The 21,129-nt window shown below is 41.7% G+C and overlaps 1 protein-coding gene across 1 annotated transcript in view; it reads left to right on the top strand.

The window, feature by feature from the left end:
• IGF2 (insulin like growth factor 2) overlaps positions 1-21,129 on the top strand; it is a 47,280-nt gene that overhangs the window by 17,655 nt on the left and 8,496 nt on the right. Inside the window, exon 2 of the mRNA XM_066583080.1 lies at positions 9,303-9,465. Within this exon, the coding sequence (XP_066439177.1) occupies positions 9,303-9,465 (163 nt within the window). The remainder of the gene's footprint in view (positions 1-9,302; positions 9,466-21,129) is intronic.

The following is a 21,129-nucleotide window of genomic DNA, read 5'->3' as shown; positions in this document are numbered from 1 at the left end:
TGCCTCGGTGCCAAGTTCTATGACTGTACTGCTAATTCAGCAGTCAAGCAAAGACTGTTCTGTTTACCGCAACATGGGCCCCATCTCTTGAGGAGGGACTAAGAGACTCACATACCTATGTTGTTTCAGTGACAAGTTTCTTCCTTGTGAATGAGAGATAATTTGCATACCTTTTTCCCAGGAAGCATTGCATTTAAGACTCCCTATACCAGGTTACAGTCTCCACAAGGAGAAACAGTACCCCCTGAGAACTTTTATCGTGACAATCTGGACCCAATGAAAAGAATGTGTCATAACTTCTCTGTTTAGAGCATCGAATCTAAACATCTCTTGAACTGCTTAGTGTCGCTCACGGCTTTCACCGAAGAAATGCAGACATGGGTTATGGAAACCATAGAATCAATAGCAGTTTCTGCCATATCTCTTCACATATTGATGACTATAGGGTCCATGAAGTGACCTGTAGAATAATCTTTTTGGTTCATGTAGGTGTAAACATGTTGGCCTCATAAGTCATACATCTCCTTTATGAAGCTCATGATCACCCAACATGTTCTTCAGCCTCGGTTTGTTTAGATACATACAATCTTAATTCATTTCTTATGAAGCCATACCTAATGCAGTTTAGAAATAACACATAAAATAATAATTCAGTCGCCTCAGCCTCACAGACATTCATTTATGCAGCGGGGATGGTAGAACTGTAGGTTATGGCTAATTGTTTGCAGTTGCTCTGACCTAAAATTCCTATCATTTCAGAGGATAAGGCTCCTCTGGAGTCCCAATCTGGACGTTTTGCTTTTCTTTAATATAAGTTAAAACCGTCCAATTACGGAATTTGCAGGAACAACATCTATGAGGAAACTGACTCCGTACACTTTCGCTTTTGACAGGATTTGATTGTTGTAATTATCAGAAACACATACGATTCAAAGGTGGTAATGGAGATCTCTTAAAAGCTACTTTGTTCTCAAATATTAGTGCTCAAAGTAAATTCCAAACTCTTCAAACAGAAAAGGCACAGAGGTTAGGGCAAGACTGAAGTATAACCCTGTTTGAACTCCTCAGCAGTTTTTTAATTATCACTAGCTTCTCATGAAGGCTGACTAGACCTGTCAGCCAAAACGACCATCTACTTGACCCATCAATACTGGAACCATAAAAAAAAGGAACTCGGTCTATTCTTTAAAAGCTAATGTTTCTCTTTTTTTGGAAATACTGAATTATAGTGTATTTTCTCATGTCATTGGTTCCCATCCTACAATTTTGCCAAGTGAGTAGGGCCAGTTGGTTGTTGAACATTGTCTTAATCACATTTGCCACACTTTCTATGACTAATAAGAGGGTACCGGATGAGCATAAAATGTATAATGGGTTTAGTACAAAAAAAACTTGAAATGTTAGCCAACTCAACTAATCAAGTGTCTACTTAGCTATGGAAACTAAGGAAATTCCTTAAAGTGACTGTTCTTGTAGGATTCTTTCCAGAGAATTCACAAAACACATGCAGCACTTTTGGTCTTTTAACCAGGTGCTTTCAAATATTTTCTTCTCTCTAGTCGTATCATAAATGGAACATGTGTCAGGTCCTATTTTACCCTTTTATCAATAAGTTGGTAGGCCTAATTGACCCATCTAAACAGTTTGCAAAATACTGGTCAAAAGCACTAATAATTGCCATAAGTAGAAGTACCTTCTTCCTACTGAAATCAATCTATGCCACTAAGTAACTTACTTGTTGAGCTCTTGAGATACATCAGAGCATTCTTAGTTTTTCTATACACATTCGGAGTGATAAGTGAACTTTGGTTCAGTCTGAATTAGCTTGACCCCCACCGGAAGTTCACCTGAACCCCTAAACTTGTATATAGCTTTGTCTATGATAGTAAAAGCGAACTGAACCAGTAGAATCTTGTTTTGGGTAAAACTTGGCTAAAAGCTCGGTTCGGGTTCGAACTGAACGGAATTTTTAACAAAGTTCAACCTGAAACAGGGTTCCACTGATTTGGTTTGCTTAATACTTTAGATTAGATACAGGTTGGCTGAACCTAAATTCATGGCACTGGCCAATCATCTAATGTGTATGTGGTCTACCTGACTCACACCCAGCATCTGCTGGATTGGTTAGTTGCATTTCAATATTTGTTCTCTGGAGATAAGCTGATGCTTGAATTGTCACCTGGTAGTGGCTTTCTCCTTTCCTTACATACAGAACCTATGCATGTTCGCCCAAGCTAAGCTTGCATGTGTATGCCAGTGTTGAGCAAGGTAGCTGTTGGCCAACCAGACTTCGTTCAACAGCTATCTAGAATGTATCGGCCACCTCAGAGTGGGGCATAACAGCACAAATATCATTTTATGGTGCCTTTCTTTGAGGGTCATCTAGGCCTAGGTTCTCAACTTGTGGTATATATACCCTAGGGGGTACATGACATGTTTCTAGAAGATACTCACAAAAGCCATTTTGAACTCTGCATGAAAATCCACACGGAGTGGTGCGTATTTGGGTGCGGAATTTACCACCACTTGCTGTGTGTCCTGCAGTAGTTCCCTTAGAGGACCCATCCCTTAGACATCTACACTGCCCAAAGAGATAAAGGAAAATCTTAAAAGTAAGGTCATCACTAAATTACATAGGACACAGCTCGGTCTTTGTGAACATTTGCGAAATGTATGTTTGTCTTATATACGTGACTGCAATGTTTAACTACGCCATTTGCAAACATGTGCTTCAGAAGTTCTAGAGGTCATTTACTTGGTTTGAGCAACATTTCAAATTAGTTTCTTTACATTTTTCCAGGGTCACATATATTATTGTGAAATCCTCAATAGATTTTATGTGGCATCATGGATATTGGTGTAAGGAAGTAATTTTAGACCTCCCATCCTAGAGGGACCTGGTTCTGTTTATTTAAACCTGCAGTCACTCTCTTCGACCGAGAACTGAATAATGCTTCTAAGTGCTTAAAGGTGGATATTCATGTATAAAAGTGCACACTAGCAGATGTTGTCTTGTGAAAAAACATCTTCTACTGCCTACGCACATTTCAGCACTTCTAATGGTTTTGTCACTTGTTTTCATCTATACTATTATGGTGAAATACACATTTCTTGTATAATTTGTTTTAATTACAGTTTGTGCCTAAATATTTGGTGCATTCACACGTCACACGGTTTGTTATGTAGTTTTATCTATGTCTACAGCCTAAGGCTAGTTCTACATAGTGACAAACTACGGGCATATTATGACTTTGTAGCACACAGAAACGTATGTAACAGATACCATCATAGTCATGTTATGCTATTGATTTCCTGTTTAGAGCCAAAATGTTTCTCCGTGCTATACGGAGTTGTTAAAATTCACATCAGTCCCTCACTTTCCGGGTCCTCAAAATGTAGAGACAGTTGAAAACTATGGTGGGACCAAGAGATATTGGCTTTCTGTCCCGCCATTCACAAGTTAGTTTGGGCCAATGTTCTGGGAGGCACCAGGAGCAACTAGAGGATGACAGGGTGAAAGTTTGTCCTTACTTTAAAGGGCAAAATTGTATCTTATCACCTCTTCATAAGATGGGTTATTAAAGTGGGGGTCTCACCGGTAAGACCCCAACTGATCCTGAGAACGGAGGTCCCCCTCTCCTCCTCATTGCAGACTTATTGCACCTCCTGAAGTGAGGAGGAGAATGGATAGAGCGGCTGTCTTACGTGGTAGGCGCTGCTTCATTCATTCTCAAATACACTGCTGGAGATCGCGCTTGTACTAAGCCCTATTGAAATGAATGGAGTGGTGCATGAGTGACTGCCGCTCCATGCAATCTCCTCTTCACTGTGGGGGATGCAGTGGGCAGACTAGGGAGACACAGGATCCCTGTTCTTTGGGTCTGTGTTGGTTTCAGTGGTGAGCTAGGTAATAAAAGTCTGGATAAATTCAACTTTTACATAGAGCTGGTAAATGTTCATGCTCCATTGGGGGGAAGAAAAATCAAAGTTTTTCTACGAAGCCCAGCCTTTTTGAGTTATACTCCTGATTAGACAGTTCCCATTGAAAGAAGTAGAAATTTCCATGTAATTTCTGGGATGCCCGGTGCTCCAAAGTGAGCAGCGCATTGTGTATTTAGGTTCCACTATGGCTACTTAGGTTTTTGAAACTAAACAACCCACTTAGTCAATTAAGGCTTTAGCTGTTCCTGTCCTAGAATCCAACCTATTCACAATATTTTCTCAACTGAAAATGGAAAATGTTGTTTTATAGACAAAAAGTACATCCATGGGAACATTTTCACTTTTCCATAGAAACCAGTCAGGAATTAGGTTTTACTGTATTTGCTTCTAGTACAAAAGCCTGTAAAAGCAAATATCAGATGTTATAGTATAATACAAATTTACACCTCAGTGCAATGTTAGGAAACAGCAAAGTTAACAAGCCTGAAATCCTGAAGCATTCCCGTAAAATGTTGGACAGCAGTGATTTATGGGAATTTTAATTATCCTTCACATTGAGGAAGTGGGGGGAAATATTTCTACCTGCTGTTACTATAATTTACCCCATTTGGGGGCAGATGCTTCTAAAACAAGGTACAGTGTATAGATATACTGCTAACAATAATTCAATATTGGATGTTTTACTACAGTTTAAAAGATTTGCATTTAATGGGTGTTGTTACAAATGCAATATCACCTTTAAACTTGTGTACTCCTTTTTTTCTTTAAATCAATGTGTTTTTGGAAATGAAGACTTTTTTGATGGGTCTTCATTATACATTTCTGAATATTTGATTTCTGTGCTTGTTTTGTTTTCCAAGACTGGAGGACTGAAATATTAGCAAATTCTGTCAGGCAGAGTGAACTGACAGCTCCTTCCCTAGTCTGCTCACCTGTTGCTAATTTGCATTCACTGCCTTTCCACTGAGCTATTACAGAAGGCTGTGTGTCAAAGGATGGCGAAGAAGATCAGGAGGACAGAAAGCAGAAAAAGCTACTATTACAGAGGGCTATAATTCACACCTGGTGAATTTTTTGCTCTTAAAGGGGAATACGGCCAGCAGCCACTCAAAGAGGATGAAATAGAGTAGAGATAGCTGTGTAGTATTTAGTGGGTGTGGTTATGCTACACAGCCTCTGAAAGAGGAAAGGGGTTGGGGAGCTGAGCTTGTGTGCGTTCATGAGAAAGACCAGGTGATCAGTGCTGGGAACACCCCTCAGTTAGAAACCTGAATGCAGGATAGCTTTGCGAACCAGGCATGGGGCTTTCTAAATACATGAGAAGGAGAGCACAATGCAAAAAAAACAGATGAGTTTATCATTTGTTCTGCAGGGATTTAGTGTGTATTGATTTTTCATGCACAAAAGGTTTCTATAGCCTTTAAGTATTTGTCAGTGCAGTTGGAGTCATGTTTTCTACTGGTTATGTACTAAAATGTCCAGATTATTATACCAACCCTTACATCATTTATTGAAACTAAGCCAAATGTCAGAAATTGTCATTTTTGTTGAATCTATGTGATTGCATAAAAGACAAAAAGAAGAATATGAGTTTATAAAATAGCAGCACTGCTTGCCTAGCTCTCTCTGTAACTCCTGTAGACTTCATTTGAGAATGCAACAGCCAGGAATCAATATACAAGGGCCTGTAATGCTCACCTGTGGATTTACCATACATTCTTAAAATGGGGACATACCTTTAATAAGGGGTAGCATGTTTACCATAGATGTTTATCTGTATTAAGCGTGCGTGTAAAATATGGAGATGGAAGGATACAGTAATATGTCATTTACAAAGATTATCCACTACTTTCCACAGGAAGTCATTTAATTTGGAATGCAGAGTTGTCTAGTTGTAAACTATTGATGGTCTAGGGACCCCATAGATCAACTACTCTCTTGGCAGGTGCACTCATGCACCGAGTCAGTTTCTGCAGGAAGCAGAATGCTTCATTTCCACTGCAGTGGCCCAGTTTAGGGTCCTTTTACATGGGATGGTTGTCGCTCGATAGTAGTCCCAACGATGATCGATCCTGTGCTTTTATACAGGAGCGATCAACGCTCAGTAAAAGGAGGTGGAGCAGGTGAACAGTTGATCGGTAGGGGTCACTGGGGACTGAACAGCATAGGGTTCCTGTATTAAAATAACATTTTTTTTATATTTCTTGCCGGTTGGAAATCTCCATTATCAGCAAAAGCCAAAAACATTCACTTATAAGACCATTCATGCTCCTCTGGGAAATATACGCAAATAAGGAAGGTGGAACAATACCTCTGCAGTGCCACCTATTGGATGGCAGCATTACTGCAAATATTGATAGTTGGGCTTTTGACTATTCACTTCTTATGTCTAGAACCTGTAGTTGCAGGGCATACCTGTCCGCCATAGTGCAATCCAATCTGCATTGAACTGCTCAGCAGTGTAAAGACTGGAGGCAAACATTAAAGGGCTTGTCTCATCTCAGAACTTCCCTGTAACTGGTTTTCAACTGGTTTCCTGACCACCTCATAGGGTGTCATGGAAACAACCATGGGTGGTAACCTTTATGCTGTTTCTGTAACACCCATTGAAGTGAATGGGTGTAAGGGAAACAGTATAGTACAACGCACTACACTGTTTGTGTAACTCCCATGTAACATAAACAGTGGTCCCTAGTGGCAGACCCCAGTCCATCAACTACTGGTGGCCTATCCATAGGATAGGTCATTATTGAAAAAGGGGACATACAACTCATTTAACCCTTTCCAATCCACTGTCTGACCTCCGAAGACATTATGATTTAAGGCTGCACAGCTCTGATGTTGGAAGACGTCCGTTGGGGTTCTCTTACTGTATATTGCCAGCCTTTCTGTTGTCGGAGCCTATCCAACGTGTCACCTCATGCAGTACTGGCTTTAGCCAGCATATAGCGCCGTTGTATAATGGCAGAAAAAGAGTAAGACCCCTAGGAAAACCAGGATACAAATTGGATTGGAAAGGGTTAATGGTTATTGTTCAAAAAGCTTAGGGTTGCCCAGTGACTTTGGCCATAACATACATTATACTGCAAAAGACCGTACACAAGTGAATATGGTCACGTTGTGACCTGCAAGTTACCGTGACCTGACAGTTCCAAGAAATCCAGCAGATTGGGATTTTCTTCGACCGTGAGGTCACGTTGGCGGTAACTTGCGAGTCGCTACCCAAACACATTCATTTATAATACTTGTGATAAAAGCAGGACGACATTTGTGTCACACAGCTGAAGGATATTATATTATACTCCAGAAAAGCTTGTTTTCCATCCAGACCCTATAAATCATATGTACTTGACCCTTTAGAAGACTTCCAGAAAGTTATACGGGGAATTGAAATGATTCACAATAGTAACCCGCACTTTGACATCTTCAGATTTATGGTTTTACCGTAATGTAAATGTTTGTTCAAGCACTAAGGTGATTTGCATTGTTCGTGGGTATTAATAGAATTGAAAGTTAGCTAAATTTATCTCTCGGAGCAACTGGGTGCGGGAGGTTTACAAATGAGTTTGTGAAGCCAATACAATAAATAAAGGAAGAATGTAACAGGAGACGGCACTACAGTATGTTTCCTGTTTCCACATGGCTCGGATTGCTGGTGAGTTATAACTGTTTGACTTCATAGATGACAATTGCCAACTTACCGAAGTACAAAAAATTTACAATTGTGTAACATGAAATGATGGAATAAAAGGCATTGTTTCCAGTGAAGTCAGCCACTTCTCACTGCATTTATCTAAAGACGTATTTGTATCCTGGAGGAACTTTTAGTCATCTTGAATAAGACCCTTTTTAATACTTTGTGTCTGCTAAGGTAGAGTTTCCTGCAGTAGACCTTAGCCTATGGGCAATGATTGCAATGTTTCTGGAAGAACACAGTCATATAGTTCTAATCTCATTAAACCGCTTTAACTTCCACTGTCTTATTTCACCGGCACCCACTAAGAACAATGCCAAGGAAAGCTTAGATCTTACCTCCATAGTGATTAGTAGGGACTACTGTAGATGGGATTTAAGCCTTTCCAATCCACTATCTGACGTCTTCCTACACTCTGATTGAAGCTTGTATAGCTCCAATGTCAGAAGACATCCGACAGGGTGTTCTTACCGTCTATTGCCAGCCACTACTGCTGTTGGAGTCTCTCTGGTGCACACACAGTGAGTGGCTTTAGCCACCAGATGGCACTGTTGTATAACAGCAAAAAGAGAAAGCCTTTTAGGAAACCCTGAATCCAAAATTGGATTGGAAAGGGTTAAAGGTGTTGGTCAAACTTTCTTGACTTCTTCCATTAATGGAGTATCTGATATGCTTTATGGTGGCCCAGAACAGCGTTGACATGCTTGACCGCTGCTCTATTCAAAGGTGGGGACATAGAACCACCGTTCTCATGATCAATAAGGGTCCCAGTGGTCAGCCCCCACCAATGAGACACGTATGCCCTACTCTGTGCATAGAAGTTAAGTCGAAAACCTGTCCGAACCTTTTTAATTAATATTTTTTTCTATGTTTATTGTGATTTTATATTGGTGATTATCTTTCAAAACATATTGTAACCTCTGGATTTTCTCTGCCATGACATATTTGCAATATTTTTTGTATGACTTCTAGGAACTTGTATTACTGTATCAATGTTAGTATAGTATTTCCCTTTTAATGCCAGTTTGGTTCATGGTCCTCCGCAGTATAGGCCATCGATTGTAGATTAACAGGAGTCTGACGCCCAGGACTCTGCAGATCTACTGTTCCCTGGGCAGTGTACTTGCGCACTGAGCTGATTTCTACATGAGGCAAACAGCTCCATTTTCACTGCAGTGGCCAGGCTTTGTATTACAAATAAAGTTCCCATAGAACTGAATGGGAATTTTTCCTGTAATACCAAGCCTGACCACTACAGTAGGAACGTAGCTGTCTGCTTCCTGCAGAAATCAGCTCAAAGCATGAATACACCGACCCAGCAAACAGCTGGTCATCGGGGGTCTCAGGCGGTGGGCCCCTCCCGGTCTACTCTTGATGGATTTTCCTAATCATAGACCTTCAATAGTTTAGAAGTGGTCAACTCCACTCCTTTAAGTGTCAGTGTGTCTGAATTCAGTCATTTGTACTTGGTTGAAGTTGATTTGGCACCAGTCTTGAATGGTATGGCATGGAATTGGCAGCGATCTTATAAAAGCTTACTAGAAAGGTTTTGTATCCATATCTCTTTATAAGTGCAAATATAATTACATATGCGGAAGTGATGTCATTGCCTAATTACCTGATCGTACTGCAGCCATTAACATCTACTGTTTCCTACTTTCTCCAGCTGCCAGGGATACCAGTCAACCGACATGCCCTGTTCTTCCTCTACACCTTCATAGCATACACAGCGGAATCATCAGGAACGTGGAGCCTTGCCGAGACCCTCTGCGGCGGAGAGTTGGTGGATACCCTTCAGTTTGTTTGCGGAGATCGGGGCTTCTACTTTGGTAAGCGAACCATTACAACCCTATATTAATTATTCACTTTAATGCTTACCTACCTGGGAGAAAACTCGTTCCTATAGAAATCATACAATGATTCAGAAATTCTGAGATGCATAGAACAAAAACAGACAGAAACATGTAAGCAATGTCATTAACCAACAACTGCTGCCGGTATAGTATTTCCAAGCCTTGCTTCCTATTGGCACACAAGCCTGTTGTCGCCAGAGGGGATCAAAAACATATTTAAGAGCATTGCTAGCAAGTGTTTCCATATTTTCTCCAATAACCACTTAACACTGTAAGTGCTGGACCGGAGCGAAGCATCGGTGTTATATGCCATGCATTGTTTATTATATGCCATATTTTAGCAGTTTGGTTATTTGTACTACAACTTGGCTGTGGAGGTTGGTTCATAAACCATAACAATCCATAATTGAGGCGATCAAAGTTCTCATGTGTGTTAAAGAAGGGGTCTGAGCCCAGTCGGCCCATCACAAAATGACTCAACATGATATTTATGGTGTTTCTGATTGGATATTTTAATCTCCATGATTGGAAGATCTAGAGACTAATTCAGAGGTGTAACTTGAATCTCCTGGGCCCCAATGCAAAACCTGTAACAGGCCCCCAGCTATAATGGTTTATTCATAGTACTGGGTTCCCTATATGGAGAGGAGAGGCCTTATGGGCCCCCTAAGGCTCCTGGGCCCGGGTGCAACCGCATCCCCTGCATCCCCTATAGTTACGCCCCTGCTAATTCATAGGTGTAGATACCTTGTATTTACATAATAGAATGGTATATTAAAAGGCTGTATTAAAGAATTACACATTATTACCTATGCACAGGATAGAAGGCAACTTGCTGATTGGTGGAGGTCTCACCACTGAGACCCCCACCAATCCGAGGGGGTCCTGTGTCGCCTGTCTTACTCACTTTTGTCTTACTGCACCCCCAAAGTGAGGAGAAGATTGAGTGGAGCAAAAGTCGTGCAAGTATGCTGCCGCTCCATTGACTTTAAGTGTGACTGCCGGAAATATGAGTGGCAAGCATTCAGATATGTCCGTCAGCCCCATTGAAATTAATGGAGCTCTGACCGCGCATGCTCGACCAGCGCTCCATTGAGGGTGGTGTCAGTATGGTTGAGAGAAGCATGAATGACAAGAACAGGGAAACACAGGACTCCAATTCTCAGGATCGGTGGGGGTCTACCCCCACTGATCAGCAAGTTATCCTGTATCCTATGGATAGGGGATAACTTGTAATTCTAATCTAACCCTTTTAAAGCAGTGATCTAATGAAGACAACCCCTCTCCATATGTGCTATGACATATGGGTGTCAGAGAGGAGGTCTTTCTATGGTGCATCTATGTGTTATATGGCGCTGTATGTAGTAGGTGTACTTACCTTTCCCATTAAAAAAAATCAGATATCTGTGAAGTAGAAATATTAATTAGATTTGAGAACATCTAAAACTTTACCTGGGGTGTCCTTACTTTTCACAGAACTGAACATGAAAGTTTGGTAGTTTTCGAAATTGTGCCTAATGACTGATAGTCTCGATCCGTGATGCCACACTTCATAGTGTCATTTGCTTAATTCCTTGACAGCTGTCTATAGTACAATAGAGAACAAGAGGAGAAAGTGCTTCTCTACGAACAGCTGATAAGAGTTTGTTCCCTGGAACTTGTGCTGACGATGCACATTCTTGGCCTATATGTCCTTCTCGGTAAAACTGGCAGGGAAGAAAGGGATGATCCAGGCGGGAGGCAGAATGGGGGGGACAGTAGTTCAATGAGCTAGGTCCCACAAAGACCCTCTTTGTTGCTTCCTGCATTCCTCCGGGAGAGTAGATGGGGGGGAGGAGGGAGATTGTTTACTTCAAATTCCCCCTTAACTCAGTTTGATTGATTTGGCAAAAAAGGGAGGGTGTTTGAGGTAAGAGAAGGACAAGGGAAGGATGCTGAAAGGAAATTGCCAGCATATTTACAGCACACATGTCGTGAGAGAGAAAGACAAAATGCAGCGAATTTGTATGGCCCAAAAGGCCGATCGTGTCTTGCTGGCTAATGGGCTTTTCTGTGACCCAAAAAACACTATTAGGGTTGTCTATCTGTCCATGTATACTTTTGGTGATCACTATCTTTGCAGTACAAATATTGCAAGTCCCAAGCTAATTTGCAATTAAAGGGGTTATCCAAGTTAAGAAAAGAAGCCATTGTTATAAAACATAAAAAGAGCCAATACTCACTTTTAGTCTTCTCCAACGACCCAACGCTAAAGCTCTGTTAGTCCCCATAGGTCTCTGTTTACATGGCTGATGACCACTGCAGCCAACCGGTAGCTGCAGCAGTCACATGACATACTCCTGGCATTATGACTTCCATCGCGGCACAGTGAGGCAAGTAGTACATCATGTGACTTCTGCAGCCAGTGATTGGTTGCAGTTCTTACATAGTTATCAGCAAAGACTGCAGGAGATCAAGGCGCTGGGTCATCGGAGTAAAGAAGTGGCAAGTACTGCGTTTTTTTTAAAACTTTATACCAATGGCTGCTGTTTTTTAGTTTTTTTTTCTTTTTTAAGTTGGAGAACCTCCTTTAAGGAATTCTCCAGGACTTTTTGTTTTGATAACCTAACTTTAGGATTACTCTTCTTGGTCTGCTGCTGGGTATCCTCGCTGATCAGCTGTTCCTTGAACCCGTTGTCAATGTGGACAATGCTGGAAGCAGATAAAGTTGTCAATGTGGCAGTGGTCGAGTTTGGTATTTCAGGCGCAGCTCCCAGTACCAAACCAGGCGCTGCAATACGGACAGTGCTATCTGCTTCCAGCGCTATCCGTATTGACAGCAGTGTCGGAAATCAGCTGATCAGTAGGGATCCTGAGTGGTGGACCCTTGCTGATCAACTATTGATGACCTATTCTGATGATAGGTGATCAATAGTGAAAGTCCTGGAGAACCATGTTAACGTGGATATTATGCATATTTTCCCAGGTACGACTATGACTACTACTACTGTTATTAAAAAAACTGTTATAGAGCCATGACCTGTCCATACAGCCGTTACCATATAGCTATGACCTGTCCATATAGCCATGACCATATGGCCATGACCTGTCCATACAGCCGTGACCATATAGCAATGACCTGTCCATACAGCCGTGACCATATAGCTATGACCTGTCCATATAGCTATGACCATATAGTCATGACCTGTCCATACAGCTGTGACCATATAGCCATGATCTGTCCATACAGCCGTGACCATATAGCTATGACCTGTCCATATAGCTATGACCATATAGCCATGACCTGTCCATACAGCCGTGGCCATATAGCCATGACCTGTCCATACAGCCGTGACCATACAGCAATGACCTGTCCATACAGCCGTTACCATATAGCCATGACCTGTCCATATAGCTCTGTCTTCAGAAAGTCCTCTTGATCATCAATTTCCGCAAGCTTTGCAGTTGAAGTAGTATTTATATCACATGGCGGCCATAGTAATGAGTGCCAGACCATCTCAACCATGTACGGACAGCGTCTATCATATCTTTGGAAGCAGCTCTTGGCTCTAAATCACAGATAGGGATCTCAATCACGGCACCCACTTGTTATACCCAATGGGAAGACAATGTATTCATGGGAGTGAGCCATAACATTATGATTGGGAAATTGCTGACAATGCATAAAGTAACTGGAAGGCTAAGTGTCACTTTAAATATAAAGTACCAATTTGTAGAAAGTCCGCTGTAATTGTAGCTCTTTTGTTTTAGTCTGCATCGTAGAAAGCCCAATCTTAATCACTGGGAGTTATTGTTTTTGTTTTTAGAGGCAGAATCTTTCCACAAAAATGTTTTTTTTCTTCTTCTCTTTTTCATTTTAACATAAGCTAGTAAAGCCTGTGCCATCGCTGTTGCCAAACACAGCTTAACAAAGTACACTCGATTTCTGTTGATTTAATGTTTTACAGTCAAATGAAGTTTTTCTTCCTAGCAGAACTTTTTCTCCGCTTGCAACCTAAAAATCTGCCTCTGGATTATTGTGTGTTGAGCAGACCGGGATGGAAGTCTATACTGTTGAATGTGTGCATGTTGTTGGCAGCAACCTGTATAGAGCCTTTGCTCTAAGTCATCACTTCTGGAAACTGGGTTATGGCTTATAAACACTGGCGTACAAAAAAAGAGCCATAATGCCACCCCATAAGCCACCATATTGTACCTCGGTGTGCTTCTGGTTTGATGTGGATGCCCATGGAGGTTCTTTTTGCTCCTCAGCAATACATATGGACTCCATAAGGAAACGGATTGGGTTATGTTTTATTGCATGCTGTATTACACAGCTACTCATAGACGCACCATTTTACAGCACACAGGGTGCCTAAGGGTTATCCGGGAAAAAAAAATATTTCCCTTGCTGCTCCCATTTCAACATTGCCTGGTCCCCTGCTGTTCTCTACTTCTTGCCGCGGCAGTGGTGGTGTACTGACAATGGCGGTTAATCACTGGATAAAGTGAGCCGCGTGTCCCTGTTGGCGGTGATGTCATCGCGGCAGCAGGAAGAAGCAGCAAAGGACTGGCCAATGTCTGAATGGGTATGGGACGGATTGGGTGAGGTGAGTATATGTCTTTTTTTTTTGCATTTCCACGCTGAGCAGCTTTGCAAACATTTTTTTTACCTAGATAACGCCTTTAATGCATAAACATAATCGGGCGGAGATTTAGCAACCCTTTTGGGCGTTAAAAAAAGTCACACAACTTGGCACAAGCTGAGCTTGTGCAAAAGTTGTACAAAAAGTTACACCGCCAAGTGCCACTTTTCTGAAAAGGTGGCATGGCTTGTCCGCAGCGGTGTGGCCGCTTCAAAATGACAAATTTTTGCATGCTTTACACCAGATCTTTGAATAAATTATACCAGAAATCTACGTAATTTTTGTAGGCGCACAGAACAGCTGGGAAGCACCGAATACATACAAGAGGTGTGCACCTCCTCATGTATTAGGCGCATTGTGCACCAGCACAGATAAGAATAACACCGGCATATGAAGTGCCAGTCCTAAAAAATCTCCCCACTTTGCCATATGCATGAGACCACAAGCTAGAAATTGTGCAAGAATATGTAGGAAAGAGACATTGTTTTTTTGTGTGACTCTCTTTTATGTTGATAAATGGATACTGGTAAAACTAATGCCTGGTCTGGTATAAGAGTATTATCAAGATCAGCTGATCTAGATCCACCGTACCACACATTGGCTTGACTTATGGCTAAATCCAGAGGTGACACCTGAGGAACTCTGGTCTTCACCCTTTAACCCCACCAGTCGAGATGCGGTCTTCATTGTGGGGTCCCCAGGCTGCTATTCTCTATATAGTCCCACTAATGTGGCGTCTGATGCTACTATAGACCAAAACACTAGTACTTGAGGGTGTGGACAGGAGTATAGTCAGACAATCCAGGCCAGGGTAGACAATACAACATCAGGATCAGGAACAAGCCGGAGGTCAGGACACACAGAAGTCAGGAGCCAGAGAATCAGAACACATTCAGAAAGCATTTTTAGCAAGACAGAACGATCACAAACTCAGGCACCCACCATAGGCGGAAAAGTCTGATATAGTGAGGGGTATCACATGATTGCCAAGAGAAGACTTTGCAAGGTGTGTGCTGGCCCATGTAAGAGCGTGGGCATGTGCGCGTGCACGGTCCGGGTCGTAGATGAAAACTAAGTAGATGCCAGAGGAGGGCATTTGCTGGAAGCAGGGATAGAATACATGCTGAGACCATCAGGGGAGGTAAGCTGGTAGATTGTAGCAAGTACTTTCTCTTTAAATTCTAAATAAAGCGGCCATCCAATGTCCTATATTCTATTTATACACTTCCAAGTACCGTGAAAAAAAGCAGCCAAACAAGTAAATATAAGTCAGACAGCTTTATCAAAACAATGCATTCACATTTTATGTTAATTATATATTCTCCCAGCCTGTCCTCGGATAGTTTGTAATTATAGAGGGAAAATCATTTCAGAATAAATATATACATAATTAACACTATGAAAAATGCTAAAAAAATCTGCATGTATAAATAAATCTCTTGATCACAGTCACTTAGTAAGTGCCCACATTATAAGTTAACACAAACCCCACAGTTTTAGTTCTACCAACTCTTTAGAAGTTAGAAGTCTTTTAAAGCAACTTTGATGAAGTAAACGGTGAACCACATGGACATGGATTCTTTCTGTTATCCAACATGGAACATCTGTAGGGCTCAAGCGGAAGCAACACTTCAGTATACCAACACATCAAACCTGTAGATACAAAGACAGTACATTACGAGTCCAGCAAGTCTACGGGTTCTACAGTGCTGTGTATTTATACAAGCTCATCCATGGACGTGAGATACATCGTTATGGACGAAACAGTTTCCCTCCATGTTTACAGGAAGGATTTACTTGGGCTTTTCTTGAATTTTTGTCTTTAGCTTGAGTGCTTTACTAGCCAGTTACACCATTGTAATATCCACAAAAGTAAAGCTGATCATAGACTTCAGCTAGTTGTCGTCAATGAGCAAAGTTTCTACCAATCTAAAGCTGGCCATAGATGGTAGAAATTATTTTAGATGTATTGAAATCTTCCTAAGACCACCTCTTTGAGAAGACATCTCTAATATAGAACAAACTGTTTTTTATTGCCCTTATATCTTATGATTTTTGACCCTCTTCTTTGAAAAACCCACGCATCTAGAAAACTGTTTTTTGTTGCAATTTTAAGCGGTTGTCTCAAAAACTTTTGGTCTTCTCAAAGAAGTTTCACTGTGTTGAATATGACCATTTGTTCGAAAGCCATTTTGGGTGGTTGTCTCAAAAACCTTTGGTCGTCTCAAAGAAGTTTCACTCAAATATGACCATTTATTCAAATAAGTCCTGTTTTGCCTAATACCCACACATATCTAACAGTGTTTGATCGTCCATATGCTATCTATCTTTGGTTTGACCCTGTAACAGGGTCCTTTCAGGGTATTTAGCAGGTGTTTATCCCAGTATGCATGTCTTCTCCATGCCTGGGCCATATCTACTGTGGGAGTTTCTGATCCTATTAAATTAAGTATTCTTGAACTCAATCAAACAATGGGCATATACTAGGTGAGAACTATGTTGTCAACGCTCTGTTCACTATCTGTGTTGTGCTTCTTTTTATAGTAATGGCAGGTTAGGCAACTATCTAATATGTATGGAGGTGGCTCAACTTTTCCCTGACAGATGAGAAAGAGGGGGGACATTGAATTTCGACGCTTGGTCCTTTTGTTTCCCGGGAGATAAGCCAGTGCCAGAGCTGTCTGGCTGCGGCTTACCTCCCTAAATAAGTGAATGTTTGGCTGCAACAGCTGGAGAAAACCGCTGTCTCACCCAACAATATGTATGGGCAGCTGTAGATATAGTTTTAGAGCATTACGTAATAACGTTCAAATGTGTCAACATGTAGATCCTCGGGCTAACGCTTCACAGATAAGCTAGTATGCAGTATCTGTTGGCAGGCAGATAGAAAAGTGATTTATATACACGGGATATCCATTGTATAAATTGTTTATTTTACCACGTCTTTTCTAAGATCTGTACCGGTCAAGTGAAGATACTATGATTGGTTTATTATAGTGATATTTCCTTTGCTTTTTAATTCCAATTTTAAAGCAGAAGGAAAACAAGTAAGGTTGTAAGTACATTAATGGCAGCCAGAACAGCTGTCATAGAGACTATGGTTAGTCCTGTCTCCCTCCTCTATGGATTGTGAAAATCTGTGTTAGACTTTCGCACTTTACAATCTTAGGCCTCGGTCACACGACCGTTTTTTGGTCCGATCTGCAGACGCGCTTGCGATCTGCAGATCTATAGACCAAATGCATCCCAATGGGATCAGTCACATGTCCGCTTTTTATGCGGATGTGCGATCACTTATAGGAAACAACGATTCGCAGAACGCGCCTATCTGCGCTCTGCGCATTGTTGTGTTCTATATATGCGCTCAAGGGCGCCGGCAGCAGCAGCGCCGACCCCATTGAGAACATATACTTAAAGATCGTTCCCCTCTGCCACAGCTGTTACAGCTGTGGCAGAGAAGAACGATGTTCGCCTATTGAATTCAATGGAGCCGGTAATACAGCTGGCTCCATTGAAAGCAATGGGCTGCTGTCGAGCTTGGGATGAATTTTCAGGAAGGGCTTAAAAATATAAGCCCTTCCCTGAAATTCATCCAGAAATGTGTAAAAACAAAAAAAATATATATACTCACCCGGTTCCAGCAGACGGAGTTCAGCCGCGGCCAGCGGCAGTTCTTCAGAACTGCTCTGTGTAGTATTCAGAAGGCAGGGATTTAAAATCTCCGCCTGCTGAATGGGCTGCCTCTGATTGGTCACAGCCCTCACTAATCAGAGGCAGCTCTCACTCACCCATTCATGAATGGGTGAGTGAGTGCTGCCTCTGATTGGCTGAGCGCAGGGACCAATCAGAGGCAGCTCTCAGCTGTATTGCCCGCTCCATTGAATTCAATGGGGGAAAGTAGGTTATAACTGTAGGAACCAGTGCTACCAGAGTGTCCATTTTTATTTTTACTGAGACCACTTTTCCTCTAGGTAAGCTATAGGCAACGAATAAACTACAAAAAAGTCCCTAATCATTTTCAAGGATATCTCTGTTTTTGCAACTGTCCTTGAGACATTGTCACATGTATCTGCCAAGAGTGTAAATAAATCCATGGGCAATTCTGTATTATTCCACTGAATGCCTGAGAAACCCGGATGATCGTCTTCTGCTGCGTCAGATGAAATGACAACAATGGATTACAGAACTAAACTTAAAAAGTATTGATTGTAAATTTACAAGCTGACCAAATTGATAATATCCAAGGCTTGTCTTTTTTTAAAGGGTTGTCCAGTTGTAAACTATTGACGGCTTATCCACAGGACAGGCCATCAGTAGTAGAGCAGTGGTCTGCCATCCGGGACTCCCATTAATGGGCTGTTTGCACTAATGGCAGCTACGTTTGCACTGCAGTGGACAGTCTTGACAAAGTTCCTATTGAAGTATATGCCAGTAATACCAAACCTGGCCACTGCAGTGAGACCGGAGCTGTATGCTTCTTGCAGAGATCAGTTCAGTGCATGAGTGCACTGACCTAGCAAACAACTGATGAGCAGGAATCCTTGCTTATTTACCATTGATGGTCCATTTTGAATATAGCTCATTAATAGTTTACAACTAGACAATCCCTGTCAACCTTGAAGTCTGATGAAATTTAAGGGTGATTTGGTTTAGAAAACTCTGCATGGTTTAGATGCCATCTTGCTCTTTATCAAGAGGCAACTTTCTTAAATAAGCCCTGGAAGACACCTTAAAGTTGGCCTAAGATGTTATAACTGCAGCTATTTCTCTTGACTCCAACATAAACCAAAAAACATGCATGCTTAGCTCAACTCTGACAGTGGAGTCAACATCTGACTTGAGCAACCGGGAAAGAGACTTCCATACAGACTTATCCTGCTGTAATCATTGGGTGTGGCCAATTTGTATCTAATGTGTAGATCATAGATAGTTGTTGGTATTGATTAAGTAAATACAGTGTTTATACTGAAGTCAATGATCACCATGCCATCTTATTTTCACAATGCCTCAACCTGTAGTTCTCTGTGGATTAGAGTCAGAAACGCTATCTTTTCTCCTTAGGGAGAGCAGTGAGTGAGGAGACTTAAAAGGTCTTCCATGCTCCTCTGGGTAATATGCAAATAAGGGTGAAGGAACAATACCTCCACAGTGCCACCTATTGGAAAGCAGCATTCCTTCAATGTTAGACTCTTTATACAAGCCTTGTTCCATCTCCCTTATTTCCATGGATTAGTGCATAGGTTGAATATGTTCATTAGCATGCTTAAGATGAATCACTTTGCTTATAGGACACGCTGTTTTTTTTTTAAATGAGAATTCCCTCAGATCCATTTTTATGATGGGCCTACTGTACTTCACTAGAGTAAGTCATGAATCATAGAAGGGTTAATATGCTAAAGCAGAATTAATGGAAAAGAGCTGAGCGAGCTTAGTGTGACACCCCCTATCCAGGAATGAAATCCAAGACTCTTGTTTACATGGCTTACTCTGCTGGTATTTTAGCTGAGGGACATGAATATTTATCTGACATCTTCAGGCCCATTTAGGAATAGGACGAGGAACTAAATCTCCATAACGTATGATTAGAGGATTACTTATGGATGAAACAACTATAGGGGTACTTTAATTAGAATGTCATGTGATCTATTGTAATATATATAAAGTATTAAAGTTTTGTAACTATTGAGATGTTACCCTCCAGTTCCTTCTGTGAGACTTTAACTTGTGAAATACATTAAGTCCGGTCTTAGCATTGCCTAAGCACAAAAAAATAAAAGGAAGGGATTCTGGTGCATGGGCCCGAGACCAAAAACTGCTGGTGTCTGTGATTCCAGGAATCTTGTCCCTACAAGAGTTGAAATGTTCCAAGACGCAAGAGCAGTCCAAACTATGAAACCGAGATCACAGAACCAAAGTACTATTTAGCTGATACAAACGATAAAGTAACAGCTGTTTTAGGCTTGACATACTGAATTCTGGTCATTAGCGTAGGATATTGTCTTCTGCAGGTCATAGTTATAAGGATCTCATACTATTCTTAAAGGGGTTGTCCCGAGGCAGCAAGTGGGTCTATACACTTCTGTATGGCCATAATAATGCACTTTGTAATATACATTGTGCATTAATTATGAGCCATACAGAAGTTATAAAAAGTTTTTTACTTACCTGCTCCGTTGTTAGCGTCCTCGTTCCCATGGAGCCCGACTAATTTTCGCCCTCCGATGGCCAAATTAGCCGCGCTTGCGCAGTCCGGGTCTTCTGTAGTCTTCTATGGAGCCGCTCGTGCCAGAGAGCGGCTCCGTGTAGCTCCGCCCCGTCACGTGCCGATTCCAGCCAATCAGGAGGCTGGAATCGGCAGTGGACCGCACAGAAGAGCTGCGGTCCACGAAGCAAGAGGTTCCCGGCGGCCATCTTCACAGGTAAGTATAGAAGTCACCGGAGCGCGGGGATCAAGGTAAGCGCTCCGGTAAGCTGTCTGTACGTCCCTGCATCGGGGTTGTCTCGCGCCGAACGGGGGGGGGGGTTGAAAAAAAAAAAAACCCGTTTCGGCGCGGGACAACCCCTTTAAGAGCTTCGTGTGGCACATAGTGTTAAGGCAGCAGAAATGCAGTCCTATGCTCTTACTCACGACCTGAAGGTTGCAGCTTCAATCCCTGGGTGGTTCAGTGTAGGCAACTCAAGGTTGATTCATCCTTCTGAGGTCTGTAAAATGAGTGCCTATGATGCTGGTGGTAAATGATGACTGGGCAAGCAACCCCCCCCCCCCCCCCAAAAAAAAAAACCTCAAGAAAATGTGACATCACCATAGGAGTCAGGGGACTTTACCTTTACCCATACCATTCTTACCTATTGGATTGCTTTATTTAGACCTTTCCCCCTTGGAAGTAAACATAAGTAAAATGTAAGTAAACATAGGTGAAATGTTGTGTAATGCTCTATATGGACAATTGAAAGTTTGAAAACCTTTTGCCAATGCAAATTTTGTTTGTAGGTGTCCCCTCTAAGGGTATATTCA

This window comes from Eleutherodactylus coqui, chromosome 11 (genome assembly GCF_035609145.1).
Source record: "Eleutherodactylus coqui strain aEleCoq1 chromosome 11, aEleCoq1.hap1, whole genome shotgun sequence".
NCBI lineage: Eukaryota > Metazoa > Chordata > Amphibia > Anura > Eleutherodactylidae > Eleutherodactylus > Eleutherodactylus coqui.
This window is presented reverse-complemented; position numbering and strand designations above follow the sequence as displayed.